This window comes from Sitodiplosis mosellana, unplaced genomic scaffold (assembly GCF_009176505.1).
Source record: "Sitodiplosis mosellana isolate CC-2019 unplaced genomic scaffold, AAFC_SMos_1.0 Smas_scaffold_3, whole genome shotgun sequence".
In the NCBI taxonomy this organism is placed as follows: Eukaryota; Metazoa; Arthropoda; class Insecta; order Diptera; family Cecidomyiidae; genus Sitodiplosis; species Sitodiplosis mosellana.
In genome coordinates, this window is record NW_022595246.1 from 10,930,658 (window position 1) to 10,954,586 (window position 23,929).

A 23,929-nucleotide genomic window follows, 5' to 3' on the forward strand; every position below is an offset into this window, starting at 1 on the left:
AATGCCCAAATACGTAGAAAAACATGTGTAAAAACATCGTTCAATAAAATCCATATGAAGAAATAAGTTAAAATTGTCTCATATTGTGAATAAATTTTCTTTGTGCCACTGTAACTTAAAACATCGCACCAAAACCGTCTCGCACCACGACCGCTAGATGGCGTTGTTGTTCATGTGCATCGTTACGTATTCGAAATACTTAAGTGTGTTTGACATTCGGTCGAATACGAATCGAAAAAGCAAAAGTCGAAAAAAATTGATTGTCGTGTCATTGTTAAGCTTGCATCAAAGTGTAAAGTCGCAAAGAATTTTTTCTTCAGTATTGTTTTTTTTATATCCATCCTGAAAAGAAAATCCGATAAAAAGCGGCTAACATGATGTTGTTTATGCTGTTGTTCAGCCGACAAGGCAAGCTCCGGTTACAAAAATGGTATGTTGCCTATCCGGACAAAGTGAAGAAGAAAATTACACGGGAATTGATCACAACAATTTTGGCAAGGTACAGTAGAAGAAAATTTAGCACCTGTTTCAGTGCAGTGATGACTAAATCAAAGTGCCACAACAACAGCAAAATTTGTTTGAATAAAATGCAATAAAAATGGTGTTTTTTTTTGCAGAAAGCCGAAAATGTGCTCGTTCTTGGAATGGAAAGATAGTAAAATCGTTTATAAAAGGTGAGTAAAACCCAGTAAAATATAGTGCGATTGAGATTGGTGATGACTTCATCGTAATTACGGCTGAGGTCAATGAATCTGGTAGTTCAATCGTTTCATTTTCGGGCAATTGCTCATTATTTCGATTCGGTTAAATTTACTTTTAGATACGCTAGTTTGTATTTCTGCTGTGCAATCGAACAAAATGATAATGAATTGCTAACACTGGAAATAATCCATCGTTACGTGGAACTATTGGATAAATACTTTGGCAGTGTAAGTATGACAACACAAATGCGGCATATCTTATCATTTAGAAAATAGAAAGCTGAAAAAGCAAATTCCATTTCGAAACATTGTTGATTTATTGTGTTTGATTTTGGGTGATTGTGCGTGTGCGTAGGTATGTGAGCTCGACATCATTTTCAACTTTGAAAAGGCGTATTTCATATTGGATGAATTGCTGATTGGCGGCGAAATGCAAGAGACATCGAAAAAGAATGTGCTGAAAGCGATTGCAGCTCAAGATGTGCTTCAAGAGGTCAGTACACCCGATGATACGTATGACTTATAAAAAAAAACCAAAAAAAAAACCGAATAATCTATGACAAAACAAACAAATCTCAATGTGAATTGACGATGCCTTTTGCCAACACCATGCCATCACTTTGTCATGGAGTGATCTGAATCGATGAAATAACCAAAAGGCATCGAAAATTTCCTCGAACGAGTTCGATTGCGATGAAAAAAAAAACATTCCTTCAATTTATTTTCTGCATCTTTTGTTTTTGTATTCATTTTTCCGAGGCTGACGTTAGTTTATTTATTTTGTGTCTCGTCCAACGTTGTCTTTGTGTGTCACTGTTTTTCGTTTCTATTTCGTTGTTGTGTCCAGTTCTTCCCGAAAGAAAGAAAAAAACGTGAAAAATCTCTCCACAACTCATGACTCTACCTATTGAAATGCCGTCCAGAGGCTATTACTTTTGATCTTTTGCACGAATATAGTTTTTTTTCTACACTGATTCAGACTGTAAATATTTCATTCAAACACAAAGAGTTTACATTCACACACCGTCTTTGTTTTTGACACACTAATGCACACCAAAACAGCATCTGTTTTTTTTAAATTTTGACAGTTCAACCACATACACATGACTAATAGATACAGAATTTAGCTTAAAATTTGGAAATGCAGTTGATTGTTGAGCATTTGCTGTTTGCTCTTTAATTTTCATGACCTCTTTTGAATCTCAGTACACAGTAGTTTTGCATGACACAATTTATATTTTTGTTAGCTAAACAAACAAAAGTAATATCTTCAGCATTTAATTAGCATGACAACCACACCTTATCGAACACCATAGTCATAAATAGAAATGAATTGAAAAAAATGCCGACAATAACTTGCCTAACCACATTGCAGTTCGTAATTTTTTTTAAACACACACTGACAAAAAGAATTTAAAAAAACGCCAACATTTCCAATTGGTAGCTATCAATAGAGTAGAATCCGTTTAGTAATAGTAATTCTCTTTAACCCGTCGCTCGCTCGTTTAGATGCAATTTTTTTTTTAAATCTCAATTTGACTCTCTCCTGCCTCCCTATCTATATCTAGTATTCTCTCTATCTCTCTGCCTATTTTTTGAATTTCGTTTCGAATCCTTCATCGCAGTACCAAACTGAAAACCAAATATGAAAACAAAAATAATTGAAACAACAATAAAAAAAAAACGATTGTCATCAAATATTTATTTATCAATGTTAAAAATCGCTTTAATAAAATCCAAAATCAGTTGAGGAAAAATAGGAAGACATGAAATTCTAAATGAATACGAATTTAAATGATATAAATATAGTTTTTAGATAATGAACGTACTTACAGAAAACAAAACAGTCAAATGACAAAACTGAAAGAGTATTTCACTTATGAAATTATTATTCGAAAAATCGGCCTTTTGCCGTTTAGTCATAATTTTGAAGGAATGTCATCAATGCCATTTACTTAAAACAATTGTGTTTTTTTCTAGAAAATTATCAAAATTTATACTCTTAGAAGAATTTCCTGCAGAAAAAAACAAACAAAAAAACATTTACAATGTTCAAAACATTTCGAGAAATCAAACATTCTTGTTAATAATCATTTTGAATTGCATTCCATTTTATAATGAGTTTTATTTTCTTTTCTATTAATTTGTTGGTACATTTTAATTGCACTCGAAAAATAAAGATAAATAGTAAATTAAGTTCACTTTTTGACTTGATATGTAAATAAGTTTTTTATCGAACATTCTCTTTTCGCAAATTAATTTATCGAAACAAAACAACAAAAACAACAAGAATAAAATGCAATTTCAAGAAATCAAATCATATTTTTGTCACCACTTGTTTCAGGATGATTTTTTTCTTTGTGTTTTTTTTACTCTTTTCTTTTACTTTTCTCTTCATCAACATATTTCTAATAGAAATTTTTCTATCTCTGTTGACACATTTTCTCATCATTTTCGTTTTTTTTTTTGGGAATTCGTTTGAAAAGGGAAGAAGAATTGGGGAAATAAAAATTATTCAGTAAAATTTCTCGAAATTTCTTATCGAATTGTTATGAAAAATGACAACCAATTTTGCTTTTAACTTTCATGTACTATGCCTGGCTCGCTGTTTAACATTGGTGTGGGTATTTTCTTGTATTCTCCTTACATTTTTACCGTTTAATCTATATGATCATTTCAACAAAAAATGCTAACCATTTGATGGGATGGATGATCATCTGGCAATTCATTTGATATTTCTGTGTGTTTGTGTGCTGCCAATTTTTCATTAGAACTTTGATTACATTTCACATGTGGACGGATCTTAATTTGCATTTAACTTGCCATTTGTGTTTAATTTGCTGCAGCCCGAAAAACAAGAGTCGCAAAATCTCAGAGTATATTCTGGCTTATTACAATAAAAATTTCATAGACATTTTTGTTCCGATTTTGCTTGAATACACTTTTTTCAATAATTTCGATATAAATGTTTGCTTTTTGGATATTTTCGCGTAATTATCATGATAAAAATGAACCATTTATTAATGTGTGCTTTTGCCATTTTCTGAAAAAAAAAAAATCATTCATGTGACGAAATGAAGTCTGCCTCAAGGGGATAATGGGAAGCAAGGTATTTGTTGCTTTTAAAAATCAGATGCGTAAATTTGACCTTTTCTGTCGCTGAAAACTATTTGTAAATAGTTCGACTGTGTTGATGTGCTACTTTTTATTTTGGTATTGCTTATTGATCTATCGACAAAAAAATACACGCGCAGTTTGTGTTACCGCGAATTGTAGCTAAAATCACCTCACTTGAAATGCATATCGTTAGCACTAACAAAACCAAAACAAAAACAAAACATTTCGCTTAAAATGCAACGCATTCAAATTGAATCACAATTTCAATTTTTCAAACTCTAGGACGAAGCGGTTGAAGGGGCCTTAAAAGACATTGGATTACTCTAGACTCATTACAAATTACTCAGAAACAAGCCAAAAAAAAAAGAAAAAAGGAAAATAGAAATTCAGCCAAAATTTGAATGTCACACACACAAAAATAAAACAACACACATTCACATACTCAGTACTAACACGTTATCAACACAATTTGGCTTATGCTAACCAGTATATTGGATCAATTTGTGACACTTCCAATTATTTGCTAGATTTATTTTTATTTATTCTTTGGTAAAAACAAAACGATTTTCATATTTAAACACAGACACCGTAGCTCTTAGCATTGTGGAATTGGATGGATTACGGAAATTTTTTGAAATTAACCACACTTTCTTTCTATTCGACTAATCGTAATTTCATAAAATTTACTTTAAAAGAAACTTTTTTAAATCGTAGTTATAGTGATCAATGTAGTTGTTGAAAAACAAATTGTTATACAAAAAAAAAAAAAAAACCAAAACGCACAAACACCAAACAAATAAACGTTTTTTTCTAAAGACATACAACATCAATCTGTTTGCCATGTTTTTATTATTGTGACACTTTTGAACGGTGACAACTAGGACGAAAGAGTACGGAAACATCGATCAAACTATGATAATAATTGTTTCGATCGTTGAATTTTTGATTTAAAAAAACAAATTAATTTGCGACATTTTTTGAAATTTTGAACTTTTTTCTTCAAATATTTTCTATATTGCATACGATGAGCATGAATGGGCTGCTAGCGAAAATCAATCGAATGTTTTACTGATTTGTAGCTACGTTTGTTAAATGCACTAACCTATCGAATGTATCGGAATGAAATATATATTGTCTATTTGATATCTTATTTTGTGTGTCTGCTTCGGAATGCAATTCTCTTGCGTATGTTTTTCTCTCTCTCTCTCTCTCACACCCTTTTCTCTCCCCGAATGGATTTAGTTTGAAATCAATTTGTATTCTGTTTTGGTCTTGACTTACTTATTGACTTTTTAACAAAGAAATTTAAAGAGACTTTTTGCTGCAATTTCTCTTTTTTGTGTTTTTTTTTCACATCTATTTTCAGGATGAAACACCACAGGGTTTCTTCGACGATCATGGGCTTGGATAACTTAAGTAGAACAAAAAAAAGCAAACAATTTCGGCTCAATCACTCAAAATAGGTTGTACTGAATGAAATATGCTCACTCATTGATATTGATTGCTCAACTCTGAATCCTGAATAAACGGCATGCATCACAAACATTAAATCAAAACAAAAAAAAAGCAAAATAAACAAATGTATTAATTTTTTCGAATTTCGATATCAGTATTAATATTGTTCGTTTCAATCTCTCGTTTCGGCTGAATCACAAACCTAAAACTCATACACAATTTGGATGCGATATTAACTAAATTTTTTATTTTTCGTTCAGATTTTAAATTTGATTAAGTTAAAAGACTCATTGAAGATATCGATTGTTGTTCGCACTTTGTCTTCAATTGTTTTAATAGGAAAATCAAAATACATTTTAATGACATGTTAAATTCCCACAAGTCACAATTAATAAATACTTAATTACTTTAGATTACAATTATAATGCGAGCACGTGTGAATGTGATATTGAGAAATTTATTTGCACAGTGTTGATTACCACTTGGAATTCATTCCCTTTTTTTTCTCGTGTGTGTAAAAAAAAACGTTATTGCTTTTTAGCTAAAAAAAAAAAACAGAATCAAAATAAACCACATTTCAATTAGCAACGACAAGCATTTATTTATGTTGATCACTTTTGTCCCCACCCTTCCACCTCTCGAATGGCACACGTTTTTCTGACGTTAGCACAATTTTAGAACTTTTTGATAGATGTTTGGACGAAAAGCGCTTAAATAAACCATTCTGAAAATGGAAAAGATTCTTACATCTCTTCTTCGAAGAGAAAAAATTTTTTCCACGTTAAAGAAGGTAAGTAGTAAGTAGTAAGAAGGTGCATTGAAACATTCAGTAAAGATATAACTAAATACGTCTAAAAATGTGCATTTTAATTTGTTCACGTGAAACAAGGTTTGTATTGAAAATAAATGTAGCTTTCTTTAACTTGATGCCATTCCTTGCGTTCAATTTATTCCGTCATTAAAACTATTTCATTTTACATTGTGACCTAGTCGAAAGTTTGTTGATACTGAACAAATGAGCTTTGGGCCTGTTTTTTGCCCCGTAAACACACTTTGATAACACTCGAATTGAACAGCATCAGTGGTAAAAGATCACAACACATATTTATAGATGATTCGTCAGTTTGGTTTTATATTTATCACTAAAGATCAAGACTTCAACGCAAAGTAAATAAATTGCAAAATCGTTTCGTAGAATACCATGTGAACATTGCGCGACAATAGTCTTACTTCTGACACTGAACTGAAATAAAAAAAAAATTTCTGTGTTCTCTCTACCCAGTGGTTTTAGAGAGATTATCAGTGACGATCCGAATGAAGATTATGATATTGGTTATCCAGATAATCCAATGGTGGATGGAAGCGATTTAACACAAATATCGAAGATGAAAAAGGAACAGCGAGGTAATGTCAAACTCGCTCCATTACTGATTGAATCAGTCAGATTCGATCTAAAAACGCTCTTTATATTCTATTTTGTCAAATTGAAACAATTGTTTAATCAATTTTTTCCTACATTTCGCAACGTTCTTATCAACTTTAGGGGCTGAAATGGAATGTGAATACTGATTCCAATTATTGTTGTAAATCAATTTCATAGCGGAGACTTTTTTCAATTAACCATGCACATTTCAGTTGACAACGAAGATCGAAATTTAAACGACAATTTTGAACCAAGTACAGCCTTGTGCATGGCTACTATGGTGACAAAAGTGGCGCTTGTAGGTTTGATTGGAGATTCATTTGTTGCTGAAGCCAAGCGCGCGTTAGTAGGTAAACTCGATTTTTGTACGAAAACATTGTGTCGTTGATTTACAGTTGATGCAATTCTAACATTTTCATATTTTGATAAGGTGGCGCTTTGGGAGCCGTCGGCGGTTTGGTAGCATATCGATATATTGGGTGTAAGAGAGCAAACGACGAGTAATAAATAATTGTTTGTTGACTTTAGTATAAAAAGTGTATAGAGGGACAAAAAACAACAAACAATCTAGCTAACTTCTATTGGAGTTGATATGGAAATGAATCAGCAATTTCAAAATATACGCCACCAATTATGTCGTGGAAGAAAATCTGTTTGAATTTCCGTTAAAATTAAAGTGTTTTAAAATTTTGCGCCGAAAAAATCGGAGGATGTGCATTGTGCAACCATCTATCGAAATGTGTTTTCCTTATTTCAGCTCAAACATAGAATTTTGGAGAGAGGAACAATGTTGGAGAGATTTATTGTGCATTTCAATTTTTGAATGAAAATATTTCAGTTGGTTTTTTTTTCCATTGACGTAAGCTTTCCATTGACGCATCTCTTGATTTGTATTTGTGTTTTGTTCAAAATTCGGAATAGATTTCAGCGATTCAAAAAATAGAAACGAAACATTTAGCAATTGTTTAGCGAAATCGCATGTGCTTGCAAACGACAAAACTGACAAAAACGTGACAATTGGATTTGAAAGTGCAGAAAATGTAAGGTCGAGGCGCCATGCAATTCTGAATGCGATATACGTCGTTGGTCGTTGGAGCAATTGTCGAAAGATGTGGACGGAAAAAGCGATGGTTGTTTGTACGCTTGTGCGTGCAATGCTTGAATGTGCGATGTTCATGCGCTGTTGATCTCACGCCCTGGCGGCTGCCCGTATGCCATTCGGCATTTGTGTGTGAAAGCGCACAAGTGAAATGGCAACATCAAAAGTCTGCTGAACTGGAAAAAGACACAAACCGTGTAGAATATCGCAAAACTGAAAATGATTCTTCTTCTTCTTCTTCTTTTTTTTCCTCGTCGCTTTTCGTTCATGTTTGCCGTTCCGTTTTGTTTCGTGTGATTTTCCAATGGTGACAGCGTGCGGCTATATCGTGTAGGCTCGCTTACACTCACACAGATCGGTGCCGGACTCTCTTGCCGTTCGAATTAGATTTTCGATATTTCGAATCGCGAGAAGAAGAAGAAGAACACCATGAAAAATGTAGCATCGAGCCAAAAGTCTACATGAGATGATTTAACGACGACAGTGGTGAAAGAACGAAGCAGCAGAACACTCGTGAGGTGCGCCGTGCACACGAGGAAAAAAATTTCCTTTCCACACACAACAACAACAGATGTGCAACTGTAAGTGAGTGAACAAGAAGATAGCGACGAAAAAAACGAGAATAAAAAAAAACTTTGGAAAAGAATTTTTTTTTTTTTTTTTGTAAAGCAAAAGCGAACTGTGTAAAAAGAATAAATAAAATAAGAGAGAGAGAGAGAGAGAGAAAGAAAGAAAGAAGAAACAAAAACCGAAGTGAGATTCATCGTTAGTCCAACAAATAAAATAGATGAAAACGAAATTGAAGAGAGAGAAAAAAGTATTCGCGAAAAATCAAACATAAATAGCAGCTGAAAAAGAATAAGAACGAAGACGGAGATTTCAAAAAAAAAGGAAGAAAAATTTACAAAATTAAGTGTGCAAAAGTAAAATTTAAGATATCAGTGGAAAAATAATTTTGATTTATTTAGTTTTTTTTGTTTGTTGGTTCATATGTTATCAAATTATCTAGTGTTATTAAAAAATTGATGGAAATTGCCATAATAATAGAAAAGTATGTGCGATAATAATCAACCGCAGCAAATTGATGAGAGATGAGAGAAAAAAGTTTATAAATAAATTAGCAATAGGTTATCGAAAACGAAAATTCAATCTCGTCGCAAAAGCAAAAAGAAGAAAAGAAGAAGAAGAAGAAGTAAAACGAGAGAAATAATTTCTATATATGTAGTTATATATATATATATATATACATGAAAGAAAAAAGAGATCCATGTGTGTGTGCATGTATACGCGCGCGTATGCCCGATATTCAGAGTCACAGCCATATATAAATTTATCCAACACCGAACGAACGAAACAAGTGAAGTGAATGGAAAAACGAGATAGAACAAGAAAAGCGATTTCATCCAAATTCATACGCACCAACACAATTGCAACACCGTTCCTGTCTTGATACGACGTGCACACCAAGGAAGATCAGCGCCAGTGTAGCAGCTACTCCAACCGAAAAAGAATATCGACGACGACTACGACGACACAACAACAACAACCACAACAACAACAACCACAACAGCGACGTCTACGAGAGAAAGATCGTGGAAATTTTCTAGTGTACGCGGCAGAGCAGAGCGCGCGCGAGAGAGAGATTGTGTGTTGAATTTACTCGTTTTCGTCGTTGTTGGTGTGCTGAATTGGTTGGCGTTGTGTATGTGTGTATGTGTTACAATATTATCCGTTGGATGTGAGTGAGAGGAGATTATGAGAGTGTGTCCGTGCCTGTTTTGCCTGAGTATATGGAAATAAATGCTATATCGATTTGAGCCAAAAAGGAAAATACCACCACGACACGAGAAAGAGAAAGAAGAGAGAGAGAGAGGAAAAAAGAGAAGAAGAAATCAAAGTAAAATATATATGAGAAAAAAAGAAGAAAAGTAGAGAAGGAATTTCTATATGCATATGGGTGTACAATGATTTTTGGACTGGAATCTTGAGAAATTTCGATTGAAATTCGATGAAAATAGAAAGTATTCGTTTTTTTCTTTCTTTCTATTGCGAAAAAAAGTAACATGTTTGTGTCTATGTGAACGGCGATTGAATTAAAAAAAATAATCGGTATCTAGTAGAATCAACCAATTCAAGACAATCTCAACTAGGTTTTTCTTCTTTTTCTGCATACTTGTGCATGTGGCGAAATATGGATAAAAGTGTTTCAATTGCCAAATAAACAAACAAAAAAACACAACTTCCACCGAACGAGCGAACTAAACGAGAGAAGAAAATAAACAAAAAAACGAACGGAAAACCACAGAATTTTTTCATTTTCTTCGCATTCGTTCGCAACACTGAAAAGTAAAACCAGACCATCAGCAGCAGCAGCAGTAGCAGCAGCAAGTAAGAACAACAACAAAACCGTCGTATGTGAAACATGGATGATGATGCCGTACCGAGTCATCCGCACTTGATTCGAGTCGCGTGAGCCTCGACGACCAACCGGCTGATACAACACAAGCACAACAACACACAAAATGGCGGATGGTGGACATTCATTTGGCAAGAAAACATTTCACAAACCAACCTATTGTCACCACTGTTCCGACTTACTATGGGGTCTTATCGGACAAGGATACATCTGTGAAGGTATACAATCAAACCACATCTAATCCAATTCATTTCCCCCCCCCCCCCCCCCCCCAAAAAACATTTGTTTAACACAAAATCAATGACGAATTTGCCATTCATGAAGCTTAATTTTTTCAACGAATTCACTCTATGAATGCAACATTAAGGATAATTCTCAGAGTTCTCTTGATTCACAACGTTGAAAATATCTAATGAAAACAATGTATCCCAAAGCTTTTCAAAGACAATTCATGAAATTCAGCTTAGAACCATGTTAAATACCACTCTAAATCGATACGTGATAAAAAAAGCATGGCCAAAGCCTATGTGTCTTTCACAAAATCTCATCCAAACTGAAAATAATTGAAATGAAAAAAAAAAAAAAGTCACTAAAAGCTAACGTTGCGTGCTCGTCGTTGATCCCTGACATTTCGATATACGAAAACAGAAAAATAAACCCAATGTAATGATTGAAAGCACACACAATTTCCTTTCGCCCAATGGAAAAACGAACAGAACGAAAAAAAAAATCAACTTCGAAATGGTGATTTAATCAGTTTTCGTAGCCGTTTTATTACGTTGCTCGTTGTGATAACATTTCCACTTGGCATTGATGCTGGTAGTGTTGCTATATGCTGTAAGTGTGTCTGTGTGTGCGTTTCTGTTTTCGGTTTCATTTATAATTTCGTAATTAACCATGCCCTTTCCCATAAGTGGCATTCATAAAACTGTCGAATGTCATGTAGTTTTCGGTTCGCTAGTCGAAAAACCTAAATAGCACGCGCGCAATCACCCATTCACCCGAAACACACACTCTCTCTCTCGCTCATTCTCTCTGTTTCCGTATTTACAAATATAGTCCAATTGAAGCGACAACGGGCCAACGACACTCTTGAAAAATGTTACGATACATGATTAAAGTGATCCAAAACTAAATATACATTTTTTTTTCGGTTTCCTTTCCAACTCGGACAAAGCAAACGAATCCACACACACACACACAAACTCATTAAATAATAATAATAAAAGGAGCGAACGGAAAACGAAAAAGAAAAAAAACCCATTTGCCCACACGCACACCACATTTGCACACACGTAAACAATGGGCCGTATGCAAATAAAGCAACTCTCAAGCGATAAATGTAGTGTAATTTATAATATTTTATAAACGTTTTTTCACGTCGATTGCCTGTACACATGCATACTGTGTGTGATGGGTGAGCTACGAGACATACGGCTACGGTAACCGAATGTTAAAAGTTCTCTCTGGCTCACCGAATCATGTATACGACGTATAATATTGAAAGCAACCGCAAGGGCGCGTGTGACATTGAAATCATTGTGCTTTTTTCCCTTTTGTTTCGACTTGATGATTTTTTTTTACAAACTTTTTCGTCGTCTCTCAACAGCGGGCCCGATTTTTTTTTCGTCGGTTTTTGGTCGAAAACAAAAAAAAACATGTCATTTGTGCAACGGTTAAGCAATTAAAGCAATGGCAACGCAAACACGAAGACATGATGACAGAAATGCTTCGTGTAGATTATGAGATGTCAAAAGCCACTTGAATGATTCGATATTCAGCGGAAAAATCAATATTCAAGTGTTTCAGTCAATATTGTATGCAAAAGTGATTTTGCTCAAGACAAATACCATACTTTCCACTCGAAAAATGAAATCTCTTTCTCACTCCACCGTCCTCTCTCTCTCTCTCTCTCCCCCTCTCTCTCTCTCAGTCACTCCAGCCATTTATGTTTGTGCGTAATTTGCCCGAAATGATTTTTTCCCTTTCATTTTGATTTTCCTGTGTGGCCAAAAAGCATCGAAGAAATATTGCTGGCAACGAAATTTGTCCGGAATTCCGATTAATTTCAGTCAAATTCAATTATTTTGATCCAATTAATATGACAAAAAGACTCGCTCTAATAAAGCGATACACTTGTTTCGATTATACAAAGTTTCGATGGGATAAAGTTCCAGAAATCATCATCTTTTTTTTTCATTTCACATATTTCCGAGGCATCTACTAGTCGGAAAAAACGACACACACACACAGAGAGAGGATGAGAAGAGGAAAAAAAGAAGAAGAAGAAGCAGTTGTAGAGAGAAGAGAGAGAAAAAAATGGGAAAAAAACTTTTTACAGACATTCGATTCTTTGACATGCGTATTGACAACACATGCGAACAACACGCATACCAACGCAATTTGCCATTGTCAATACACGTATATGTGCTGCGAGAAAACGGCCACCAATACACACATACACACACACACACACACACACACACGATGTATGGCGACAGGCCAAGCGAGAGCTTTCTGTAGTGGAAAATGTTTCACACGAAATTTTTGCTCGTAGCATTTATCTCGTTCAACGTTTCGCTCATTCGTTTCGTTCGCTTGTTCGCTACCTCTCAATGATATGACACACACAACGCGCTACACAATATTTTTTCCGTTCTTGCTCTCTTAGCTTTGCTCGTAAAATAGAAATATTCTGTTTTTTTTTTCTAGTCGCTCCAATACGCATGGGTACACATAAAGACAACGATATAAAGCGATAAAGAATAGAAAATTAGTGTTTGAGACTACGTGTATGCTTATTAATGCTCAACATTTAAGATGAATCAAAAGCAAAATGGGAGAAAAAAGAAAAAAATGAAAAGGCACCACCAATACCATTTCCATTTATGGCATTCATTTTGTCTATTTTTCGTCTGATATTTTGCTATTTTCTGCGCTTGTATTTCATCTAGCTGACGAAATGCCTGTCACTTCATGTTACATTCGAAGATTTATCTCAAATCAAAAGCGTCCAACATTTCAAATTCATCAATAATTTAGCGTGTGGATACGAAAAAAAACCGAATTTAGTCCCGTTCTTCTTTCTTTTTTTTTCAAACGAAAATGTTTTTCATCTTTTTTGCGAGTTCAATGAACACCAAACGAATGCTGTGTGTGTATTTTTCTTAATGGGTTTGAAAGATTTGGCGAAATATCGACAACAAGTTGAATGTGGGCTGCATTCAACGTCATAAACCACTAAAAAATGTTTTTGAGTCCTTCTCGGTCTCTGTGCCTCTGTCTGTGTGTCGTGTTCGCCCCACAGAATTTACATAAATCAGCATTGAATTGACAAAAGTGATTTCATAATTGAGCCAACGCTGCCAGAAAATTGATGACGTACACAGAATACGCTCATTTGTGCGCTCGCTCGTTCGCTTTCCAATGCTCCAACAACATCAATTGAGTATTTGCCTATGGAATATAAATAGATTTGTAGACCTAATTAAGTCACCACTACATAAATCCATCATCCAGAATTGAAAAGTGCTCTCACTCACTCGTCGTCGTCGTCGTTGACATTGTCGTTATTGTACGCGATGACCACAGCGACGTCGAATAACTGCCAAAGCTAATTGCAAAATCAACCGATGGATTTTCTTTCATCTAATCGCTTTCGATGTGTGTTTTTCCTCTTTTCTTTTTCGTCTCTAATTCCGCTGTCATGTGTTTTTTCTTCTTCTTCTTTTCGCTCATCATGTTTGGGATGGCCTCTAAGCGATATATATCGAATGAAATATTGCACAAGCGAAAATCGTCATCATAAACAAACGTCAACGATATTGGCCAATTCAGCAAACAGCTCAACATGAAATCGAACGTACGCATATCATTCGCGAGCGCTCTTCCTCTCTCTCCATCTCTCCCGTTCTCGTTTCGCTTTGCTCATTCGGTTCGTTCATAATCCCGATGACGCAAACAAAAATCTTGAACATAATTAAAATTTCAATGAGCATCGAACATATGCGTTATGGGCGCGTATTTGACGTGTATGTTTATTCAGTTTGGTGTGTTGTTTGCACACGAAAAATTATCACAATATAAAAATATGGCATTTCACCAAAATGCCAGAGATGACATAAAACATTTAGCTCGTGACACACTTTTTGTCAGGAAAGAGAGAATGAACAGGGAGAAAAACAATAGAAAAACTCATGTGACATGGTCTGACAACAAGAGAAAAAAATGTTGTTAATTATCGGCGATGACGTCTTTTTCTGAATTGCCAAAAGACAGAAGAGAAAAAAAAAATGGTGCATGAAAGAAAGCTTTGTCAAAAACCCTTGTATAACACAAATATTGACAAAAGGCAAAATGTGTTACCGAACAAAGCGGAAAAAAGGACCAAGATTTGTGAATGATGCACAAGTTTGAAAAGATTTAAAAAAAGGCGTACATGGAATGAAAAGCGCACATGTTTGGCTTACACGTGAAAAATAGCGAGCGCGCTCATTAAAAACATATAATTCACCTAAGTAAAAAATTCGGGATCAGGGCGCAACCTAGGGGATTCATGCCAAATTTTATTTAGCAAAATCTATTTGTATTATTTAAATCATGTAAAATTCACGCTAGATTTCAAATATTTTGTATTATTTCCCGATTGCGTTGTTATTGTTCATATTCACCTTGAACAATATGTTCTGGAAGTGGGTTTTGGTGGATCCTCAGGATCGTTCAAAACTGCTCCCGGTTCTGGAAGTGGGTTTTGGTGGATCTTCAGGATGGATCAGACTGGGTTTGACAATGCCCTGGTCCATCCTGAGGATCCACTTCCAGAACCAGGAGCGGTTTTGAACAATCCACAGGATCCACCAAAACCCATTTCCAGAATTTTTGAAGCGATAATGACGTCAACAGATTGGACATGGTTCTGCTGACAGTCGGTTTATTGAACAAAATTGAGCAAAATTGAAATTATGCATACATATCTGTTTAATATGTTGAAACATAAACAAATTCATATTATTTGTTCATATTTTAAATATGGAAATTGGCGTGAGTCCCCTAGGGCGCAACCATTGACAGAGAGCTACCGAGTGCAGTGTCATGAATGTCAAATGTGAAATAAAATAAATTTATGGGTTCACCTAATTCCAGTTACCAGCTATTGTATACAGAAACCATTGCATTTTGGGCTTAATTTGTTTATATACAATAAAAAAATGTGCGCACATTTTGAATGGGGAGAGCACACAATTGTCGCTCAGAAATTGCATGGCTTTATGTGTTGCCAAATGATAAACAAAAATATGTACAACCGAACACACTGCAGTTTTGCCCCACAAAATCCAATTCATTGGAATCTTGACAACAACATCGAAAACAGCAGCAACGACGACGATGACGACGACGACAACGACGCACAAGTGAGCGAATGAATGAAAGGTTCGGGTTGATTGCAAAAGGCATTGTCTCACTTGCACAATTTGGTGACGTAGTTTCTCATTCGAATTTACGTAGATCTTTCGCACACAGCAGCAGCGGCAGCAGCAGTGTGTTGTAGTGCAAGGATACTTGTGGAAAATGGCAAATGCGCGCAAAGCACACACACTGTGTGTGTGTGTGTATGATTGCAAGTGCACTTGGGCACATATAAGGTCATTGGCCGGTGTTGGAAAATTATGAGAGGAACCTAGTTTTGAATTGAAAACGTGAATTACGTCGACACAGTGTGCACACAGCAACAGCCGAATCCATTTTTAGAAATAAACTGGAAAATTATGCACTCACATGCACAAGCATAACGACGACATGCGAACAATATAACAATAGATGCAGACTACGTTCCAAAGTATCTCCATTAAAGCTAAAAATATCCCTGCACACACACATAAACACAGGCATACAGTCGCTCGCTCGTTCACACGGGAAGTGAGGCACGGTGCAATGACGGCAGAGGTGAGCCACACTATTGCGCCATGCAGGGAATGAGAGGGAATGGCAAAGGCACACTCTGTATCTCGCTTGCATTTGGTCCAACAAGCGAATGACGTAAATGGAAAAGGCTTGACTACTTTTTCTATTCACAAAATCTATTTAGTTTTTCTTCCATCGTCGTGTCGTTGTTGACTCACTGGCTTGTATCGTTGTTGCTGTTTTTTTTCTCTATTTTTTCTGCTCTGCCTTCGTTTCCATTTTTCTGGAGCGAATATGCAATTTGCAAGTTTCTTACTTCAATCGACCCAACTCACACTCGTCCAACATTTTCATTCGCTTTGTTCCCATTCTTTATTTTCGTATTTTTTTTTTCTATTTCTTCGTTCTTTCATTTACTTCAAATGCAGTTTCCATTCATTTTTGCCATATTTTTTTTTCTCTTCCTTTTCTCTTATTTCTATTTATTTTGTGTTCCGCTGTGCACAATTTCCAACCGAACACCATCATTACATTGCCGCTAGATTTGTCCCTCGTTGAATTTTCGCTCTTTAGCTTGCAAAAAAAAAAAAACAAAACAGAAATGAACACACAACATCAACGCTGGGAAAAATCACCTTCGTGCCAGCAAAGGTCTGCATTTTCATCAGCCAGCGCGTCATACATTTTGTTTTTGCTGTTCGCCACTGTCAAGTTGTATTGGTTTAACCGGAAACCTCAGGTGCACCACTTAATTCCATTTTCTTGTGTCATTCTGAGGCACATCACACACAAAACGGCACAGAAAAAGCACAACTTGAATCGAGTTTTACGCAATTTCCTGCAAATATTTGTAATTCAAATGCACACAGCAGAAACGGAGCAAATTAAATTGCTCCATGGCATTTTGGAGTATTTGTTTTTGCTTCCTTTTTCAATTACATCCACTAAATAATATAATTTTGATGTCATGTCCGATGCCAACCGTTCCCAACATGACGTTGGATGCAACAAAATGAAAGGCAAACAAACTTTCATTCATCTGTCGGCTGGGAATATTTCAAATTAAATTATTTGGGTCAAATATATGTATGTTCATGTGACTGAAATCAAGTGAATGTATCGATTGGCGTGTTTTTTTTTGGCAAAGCACGCACATAACGCATGTTTTACCTTGACTGCTTTTTGCCAGCGATATCAATTCTATTTGCTTCATGGCATTTTGTCCACTGTTTGAAGAGAACAGAGAGAGAACAGAGAGAGAACAGAGAGAGAGAGAGAGAGAGAGAGAGAGAAGGCAATGACAACAAAGGGCGGACGTAATCGTAAGCACAGAGAATATTTGGAAATTAAATTGACGGTGAACGAATTTCACTCGCTTTGTTCAACAGTTATCTTCTGTGTGTGGTTTGTTTTCCCCCTTCAGTTCAGCTGTTGTTGGAATTTTCCTATAACAGACGTGAGCCGTTTTTTCTTCTCTCTCCCTCTCTAGCAACATTCAAAAAGAATTAAATCTTATCGCTTGACGGAAAATCGGAAAGAAAAATAACAAAATCGGTCAATGTATAGAAGAATTGTTGCCGTTTTCTTCACTGGTAATCGACCGAAAAAGGGAAAATAGAAAAAAAAAACCATGAGCCAGAGCTCTTTCATAGCATTTCGAATGAACGAATATATGTTTTATTTCGTTGTTCCGTTCCGGGCTTCAATGAAAATAGATTTCGGAATGAGCAAGAAAATTGTATGTGTGTATGCGCGCTGTATGTCGACAGTGGCACAGCGCGAGAGAAGGAAATTATGCAAGCGAGGAGACGGGAACTCGACGGGGCCAATACACAATAGTTTTTGGCTCATATAGATGTTGACGTCATTGCACGCCTTCTATGTACTGGAGCGACCAAGAGATATAAAGCGATTTATATTTTTATGAGTGTGTTTCCCGTCAAGCTTTTTCAATTCCAATTCCGAAGCGAGAACAGAAGTGAAACAGAGAGAAGGCTGAATGTTATCCACCAATAAATTATGTCATATACTCCAAATAGGTCAAAAGTAGATTGAGCGATTTTCTTCGTGCACACGGTAAATGTACGATTTTGTGTGTATATACGTGTATGTATATGTAGCGAGCGCGCCAACCCGCTTCCCATATGTACACAAAAAATCTTCCCATTATAATTGGACAATGTTATAACAATTCGAAGTGATGAACGGAACGGAAGAGAAGGAAGAAATTATTGTGCAAATCGGATGTTGATATGCGCCTCACTTGCGCCTCGAGTGCAACAATTCGATGAGGGGATCTTCCTCACTCTCTCTCCCTCCCTCACTCTCTCTCGTACAACCATCGATGATGCACTAATACTTCAATCCGATCGACACTTTGCTATTCCGAATCGATGAAGCGATAAATTGCTGCTCTTCCTGCTTCCATCCAGTGAGAGCGCAGAAATCACACGGAAAACTATTTGAATCGAATAAGAGAAAAAGACAGCAGAAAAAAATCACATAAACCAAATGGAAACTTGGTTATTCTCCTCTCCCGGAAAATTGTCGAGATTTAATATAATTTGATAAGATCTGCCCGAAAGCGATTGAGAAAATTAACCCGTTTTAGTTTTCACCAATTTTCAAACGTCAGAATGCAGGAAAAAAAAACGAACCATTTCCTTTCGAATGATTCGATAAAAAAGCTGTTACATAAATCTCCTATTCTCGCACCATCGATTCGATTTGTGCAGCGAATGTCATTTTAAACACTTGATAGCAACGATAATGACAGCCAATTTTCAGAAAAGTCAATGAAGAATGCATACGTGTCTGTGTGTCCCTGTGTATGCTGGTGTGATGCACCTTTCCAACTGCGACAGTTCACTTCCATTTCAATTTCATGACATCGCACGGTATTCTTCTTGTAGCAAAACTTTGAGTGCTATTCTTAGTGAACGTTTCATTGTTCCAGGTTCACATGAACTAACTACGTAAGAAAATGTAATCTAATTTGTTGATTTCCGTACATTGTTATGTTTTCCATTTTATTTCGTTCTAAAAATAGAGAACTTTGGCATACATGTGTGCAGAATGGTTAGTTTGAGAGAGCGAGAGAAAGAGAGAGAGGCCGAGGCGAATGTATTCTAAGACATTTTGCTTGCGTTGAATGCAGCAGCCTCGAGAATGCTTATTGGCATATCTTTTTCATAAAAGGCAACTCGTTACATACATATTATCCTCGCTTCTTATGGTTGGTGGGGAGGGTGAGATTGTGAAGCTTTTGTGCTGGAGTGTATTCAACACATCTATAGCTTTTCAAAATTAATGCCCGAAGGCATTAGAGCGAAAAGTCACCTTTGGTATGAAAATAAATTGGAAAATCGTTAAGCTCTCATGCAAAGTCGTCGAAAGCGACTCATGGAATCCAATGGAAATGCTACGGTTCATGCTTTTGACATTTTGTCTCTGCGATTCAAGCTCATGAATTAAGATGAGTGTGTGAGAGCGAACGGACGGACGGACGGACGGGCGAACGGTAGAGAGTGACTTAAATATGCATGAAATAAAACACAGGAAGTAATAGGTTAATAAACATGGAAATATCAATTGAAAAGCGACCACAAAATGACGCCACATTGACAGTAGTTAGTTAATCCATTTAAAACAAAAAGGCCAAACGAACAACATTACTAATAAAATTCTGTGTACTCCTCTCTCTCTCTCTTTCGCTCTCTCTTTCTCTGCTCCGCTCCGTTTCATTCAATCACACAGCTCCATCGACAGCACCACCAAAGACTGTGTGATACGTGTTATCGTTCTCGTCACACGAATATCAACAACAACCACATTCAAGCGAGCAAAAGCAAAATGCCCAACTAAAGAGACGTATCCTCAATGGAATGAAGGAAAAACTTTTGCTATTCTGCTTCATATTCAATTAAACATGCATGGGGCGTCTATATATAAATTATAAAATGAGAGTAAATGTTAGTTTTGCTTGTTTGCATTTCAACGATGCTTGCGATTTTACCAAGTGAAAAGTTTTCACCATTGAAATTGGTTGCACAAAATTTGCATTGACTTCGTTCTCTCGCTTTCTCTTACTCTCTCGTTCATTCTATCTCGCTCACCCGTTGGTGAATCCAGCCTCATTCTGTGTTTAGCTGATATGAAGTTTCAGTTTGCGTTTGTGACGTTATAAGTGCAATAAAGGAGGATGAGGCGCGCAAATATTCACGAATTCACACATACATACGCGTGCACAAGCGTCGAAATGCTCCTTCCATGGCAATGCCATCCCGATTTTTCCCGAATTAATTTTTTATCCTACTAAACACACTCAATGCTGAAATGAAATCATTCAGAAAATATACCGAGGCGAAGGGAGCACATTGAAGAGAGTTGGAGCATTATATATACTATGAATGCACGCACACTCACAAAATTTCCACTTTATGTATACCATTGAAATGTTGGAGTTCGGATTCCCGTTTTCCTGTACGTCCTTCATCTTCGTCGTTGTTGTCGTCTTGATTTTTCGTTCTATTGAAACAGAGCTATGTGTATGCGTGTGATTCGTAATGACGTCATAGCCATCAGGTCACCGGCCTAGTTTTTTTTTTCGTGTTGTTTCGTTCGATCGTGATTCGTATCGTATATTTTTCATCTTCATTTTTCCGTTCGCATGATGAATTTTTGTACGTGCTTTACTGCACGAACAACATCAATATACATTTGGTTTGTTAATGGAATCTCTTATGTGCGCTCAATTCAGCATTTTTTTCTGTTCGACGTTCGGTTTTTTTTCCTTACTCTCCTCTCGTGTGGCGAACTGTTTATTTTTCTTTTTTTTTTTTTGCTTTTTTCTCTGTTCATTTCAAACGAAAGAAAAATAGTTCTTTTTTCGCACGTTCGCTAGTAAATGGGAAAAACAAATTCATTATTTAAATTTAACTAAGTTTTCAATATTCGTGATGAAATAGGCCAAATTCGAGCGCGCAATAAACGTTCGTTCGCTTGCTCGTTCACTTACACTCAGCTCACGCTGCATTCTGTTTATAATTTAATTTTCAGTCTTTTGATTCGAGTGAATTTTTAATCAAATATTTCACTTATTGAGTTCGTTTTTTTTTTTGTTCTCGTCGAAAAACCTTTGTGTAATAGCGCATAGAGTAGAGAACCTCAAATGAGCGCGCACAACATATTGTATATGTCACACTGTGTGCATATGATTGATCCCATAGAACGGGCAAACAAACCCTCATCGTGGAGCCCTTTTATTCTATCACTTTGCACAATTGCATTATGTAAAAGTTGTGCTCAGCGCATAACAATCGATTAGTTTCCGAAGCATTGTGATGTTACGCCAATCACATTGTTGCCATGAAACAATTCATCCTTTTGTTTTTGATGCCATTTCCGTCGTCCTTTTCATACCGATAAGTTTTTTTTTTTCAAATAAAACTTGACTCTCTCGCAAAACCCGCGCACACAAGAGGAAAATATCAACGTGTGCATACTCTTCTTATGTTCAATTTTCATATTCGTCTAAAATCAGAATGAATCGAGTTAAAGATATGACAGCGACAAGAAATAAAATGTGTGTGACACTTTTTGTTCCCTTTTGAAAAGTGTGTGTACAGGTGAACACTCACTTACGTCATTAAAACCATCCGATGAAATAAATAGACTCAGTGGCCTGCTGCGATGAACAAAACAACTTGTTTTTATTTATTGTCATACATTTTCATATGGAATCACAACACACCACTCTGACTAATCATTAACTAAAAAAAAAAATCCATCTTTTTTCGACGCCACCTTTTTGCAGTGTGTAACTTCATCGTGCACGAGAAATGTATTCAATATGTTGTGACACCTTGTTCGAGCATAGCACCATGTATAATTAAAAATCCCGTAGCGCATTGTTGGTCGGAACCAACGCATCACAAGAGAAAATTTTGTACCGTATGCCGAAAACGATTCGATGAATCACCAGCAGTTCATTGTATGAGTAAGTAATTCATTCTGTTCAATTTTCTCAACGGATTTTTCACCAAGTACACCATACTCAAATTCCTATTGAGCAAAAAAAAAAAACAAATCGATTTTAATTTTCTTTCCAATCCTAATTTTTCTCGTTTCAGTATGCGAATATTTCGCACATGTCGATTGCCAAGATTTTGCTATTCCCGATTGCAAGGAAAACGCCACATATGTTCCAGGCAAAGAATTGTCGTCCGTAAAGCATCAAGTAAGTGTAGAACATCATTTGGTTTGCATTTCACTATGAGACACAAAAGCGATAAGAAACAAAAATCGCTGTAAATGTGAATGGAATTAAACAATTTAATTGAATTTCAGCATCACTGGCGAGAAGGGAATCTTCCACAGACATCGAAATGTGCTTACCGCAGAAAAAATTGTTGGTCTACAGAATGTTTAACAGGTGTGTAATTGGGCTCAAGTTTGTCAACTTTCTAGAAGAAGACAAAAGATTTCCGATTTGAATATAATTGTGATTTTGTGTGTGACTTTGCAAAAACTCAGGTTACCGCTGCGAATGGTGTGGCATGACAACGCATTCGGCATGTCGCAGTTATATTTCAAACGAATGCACATTTGGTGTGTTGCAACCCATTTATCTGCCACCGCATGCCGTTTCAATTCCACGCACCGAAGTACCCATGGAAGCCATTATCGGTGTTCAAGTGAGATCAAGAAGTACTCCATTGACAAGAGACTATTCATGCCGTAAGTATTCAATCAGCTCGCTTTGTTTCAATTTACACACTCCCCTTGCAATAGCAAAATAGACACACACAAGCAAACCGTCTCAACTGTGCATCAAATGCATCATATTTTTGGTCATAAGCCGTTGATGCAATTTCGTGGTCATTTCAATTAAAATGTAATTTTCTAAAATCATGATTCCAAAAATTAAATAAAAAAATCAAATCGACCTGAATTTGTTAGCGGAACTTAGAACGATTGGACTGTGTGATGCGACGAGTGACAGCGAATTGTCCATTCGACATCTCGAGCTCACGCCAAACACCAGCGAAACTAGCTTTCGATTGAATCCGAACAGCACGATGCCGAAACAATCCAAAGAGTCGATTGACAGCGGATGCCAAAATGAAACAAGCCAAAACTGTGAACACATTCGAAACGACAACGGCGACACATGGCGACATTGTGATTTAAACATTGTAGATATTACGAAGCATATTAGTAACGATAGGAAAAAGGATACATTAGATTTAGCGGTAAATTGTCGAAAATCATCGTCGAGCACACTGTCGGACGCGAGTAGTTGTGGCACCAATAAGTCGGCATCGACGGATCAACAGCAGCAGCAGCAGGAGGAGGAGCGAAAGCGAAAGGATTCGCCCAAATATCATTCGATAATCAAAAGTCGGCTGCGCAAAGATGCATTCATATCACGAAGTAAATCGTTCCAAGAGCAAGACGTACGCAAACCCAATACACGCTTTTATATTTTACGACGAAATCCAAACAATGAATTCGAAAACGAATATAAGCTAAGTAAAACGATTTCGCATCACAATATCGAAATAACGATCGAAGACACTGACGCCAATGAGGAGGAGCCCATCAATCACAGAACGATATTGAAACCAATCAAAAAACCCAGTCAAAATGAATGCTCGTCATTGAATTCACACGAAGTGAAATATCATCGTCAGAAAATTCGTAGCGGTCATATATTGGGGCGAATATTTCGTCGTATGCGTAACTTATCGATGGCCTGGCGAAGGTCAAAAAATAAGTCACGGAACAGAGGTGAATTCCAGTTTAAATGTCACTCG

General features: G+C 36.3%; 2 protein-coding genes across 12 annotated transcripts in view; both read left to right on the top strand.

Annotated features, from left to right (window-relative positions):
* The first annotated feature begins 247 nt into the window (after positions 1–247).
* Positions 248–5,861, top strand: LOC129566196 (AP-1 complex subunit sigma-2). 4 transcript variants are annotated; one of them, XM_055441910.1, is made up of 6 exons: positions 254–499; positions 618–674; positions 821–929; positions 1,057–1,194; positions 3,782–3,810; positions 4,101–4,648. In XM_055441910.1, exons 1-5 carry the CDS (start codon positions 375–377, stop codon positions 3,797–3,799), a joined length of 447 nt encoding a protein of 148 aa, XP_055297885.1. In that variant the 5' UTR covers positions 254–374; the 3' UTR covers positions 3,800–3,810; positions 4,101–4,648. The 4 variants fall into 4 exon arrangements, with proteins under 4 accessions (XP_055297882.1, XP_055297885.1, XP_055297883.1 ...); XM_055441907.1 differs by lacking the exons at positions 3,782–3,810; positions 4,101–4,648 and adding an exon at positions 5,185–5,861 and having other exon boundaries at positions 248–499; XM_055441908.1 differs by lacking the exon at positions 3,782–3,810.
* Positions 5,862–8,109: 2,248 nt separating this feature from the next.
* Positions 8,110–23,929, top strand: part of LOC129566197 (diacylglycerol kinase theta) — a 30,943-nt gene continuing 15,123 nt past the window's right edge. For 3 of the 8 annotated variants that reach the window (XM_055441915.1, XM_055441918.1, XM_055441917.1), the window contains exons 1-5: positions 8,110–10,429; positions 21,928–22,110; positions 22,244–22,350; positions 22,461–22,545; positions 22,647–22,850. In XM_055441915.1, the coding sequence (XP_055297890.1) occupies positions 10,318–10,429; positions 21,928–22,110; positions 22,244–22,350; positions 22,461–22,545; positions 22,647–22,850 (691 nt within the window). In that variant the 5' untranslated portion in view covers positions 8,110–10,317. Of the gene's footprint in view, positions 10,430–21,927; positions 22,111–22,243; positions 22,351–22,460; positions 22,546–22,646; positions 22,851–23,072; positions 23,904–23,929 lie in introns of all 8 variants that reach the window. The other 5 variants (XM_055441911.1, XM_055441914.1, XM_055441913.1 and 2 more) reach the window with 3 other exon arrangements.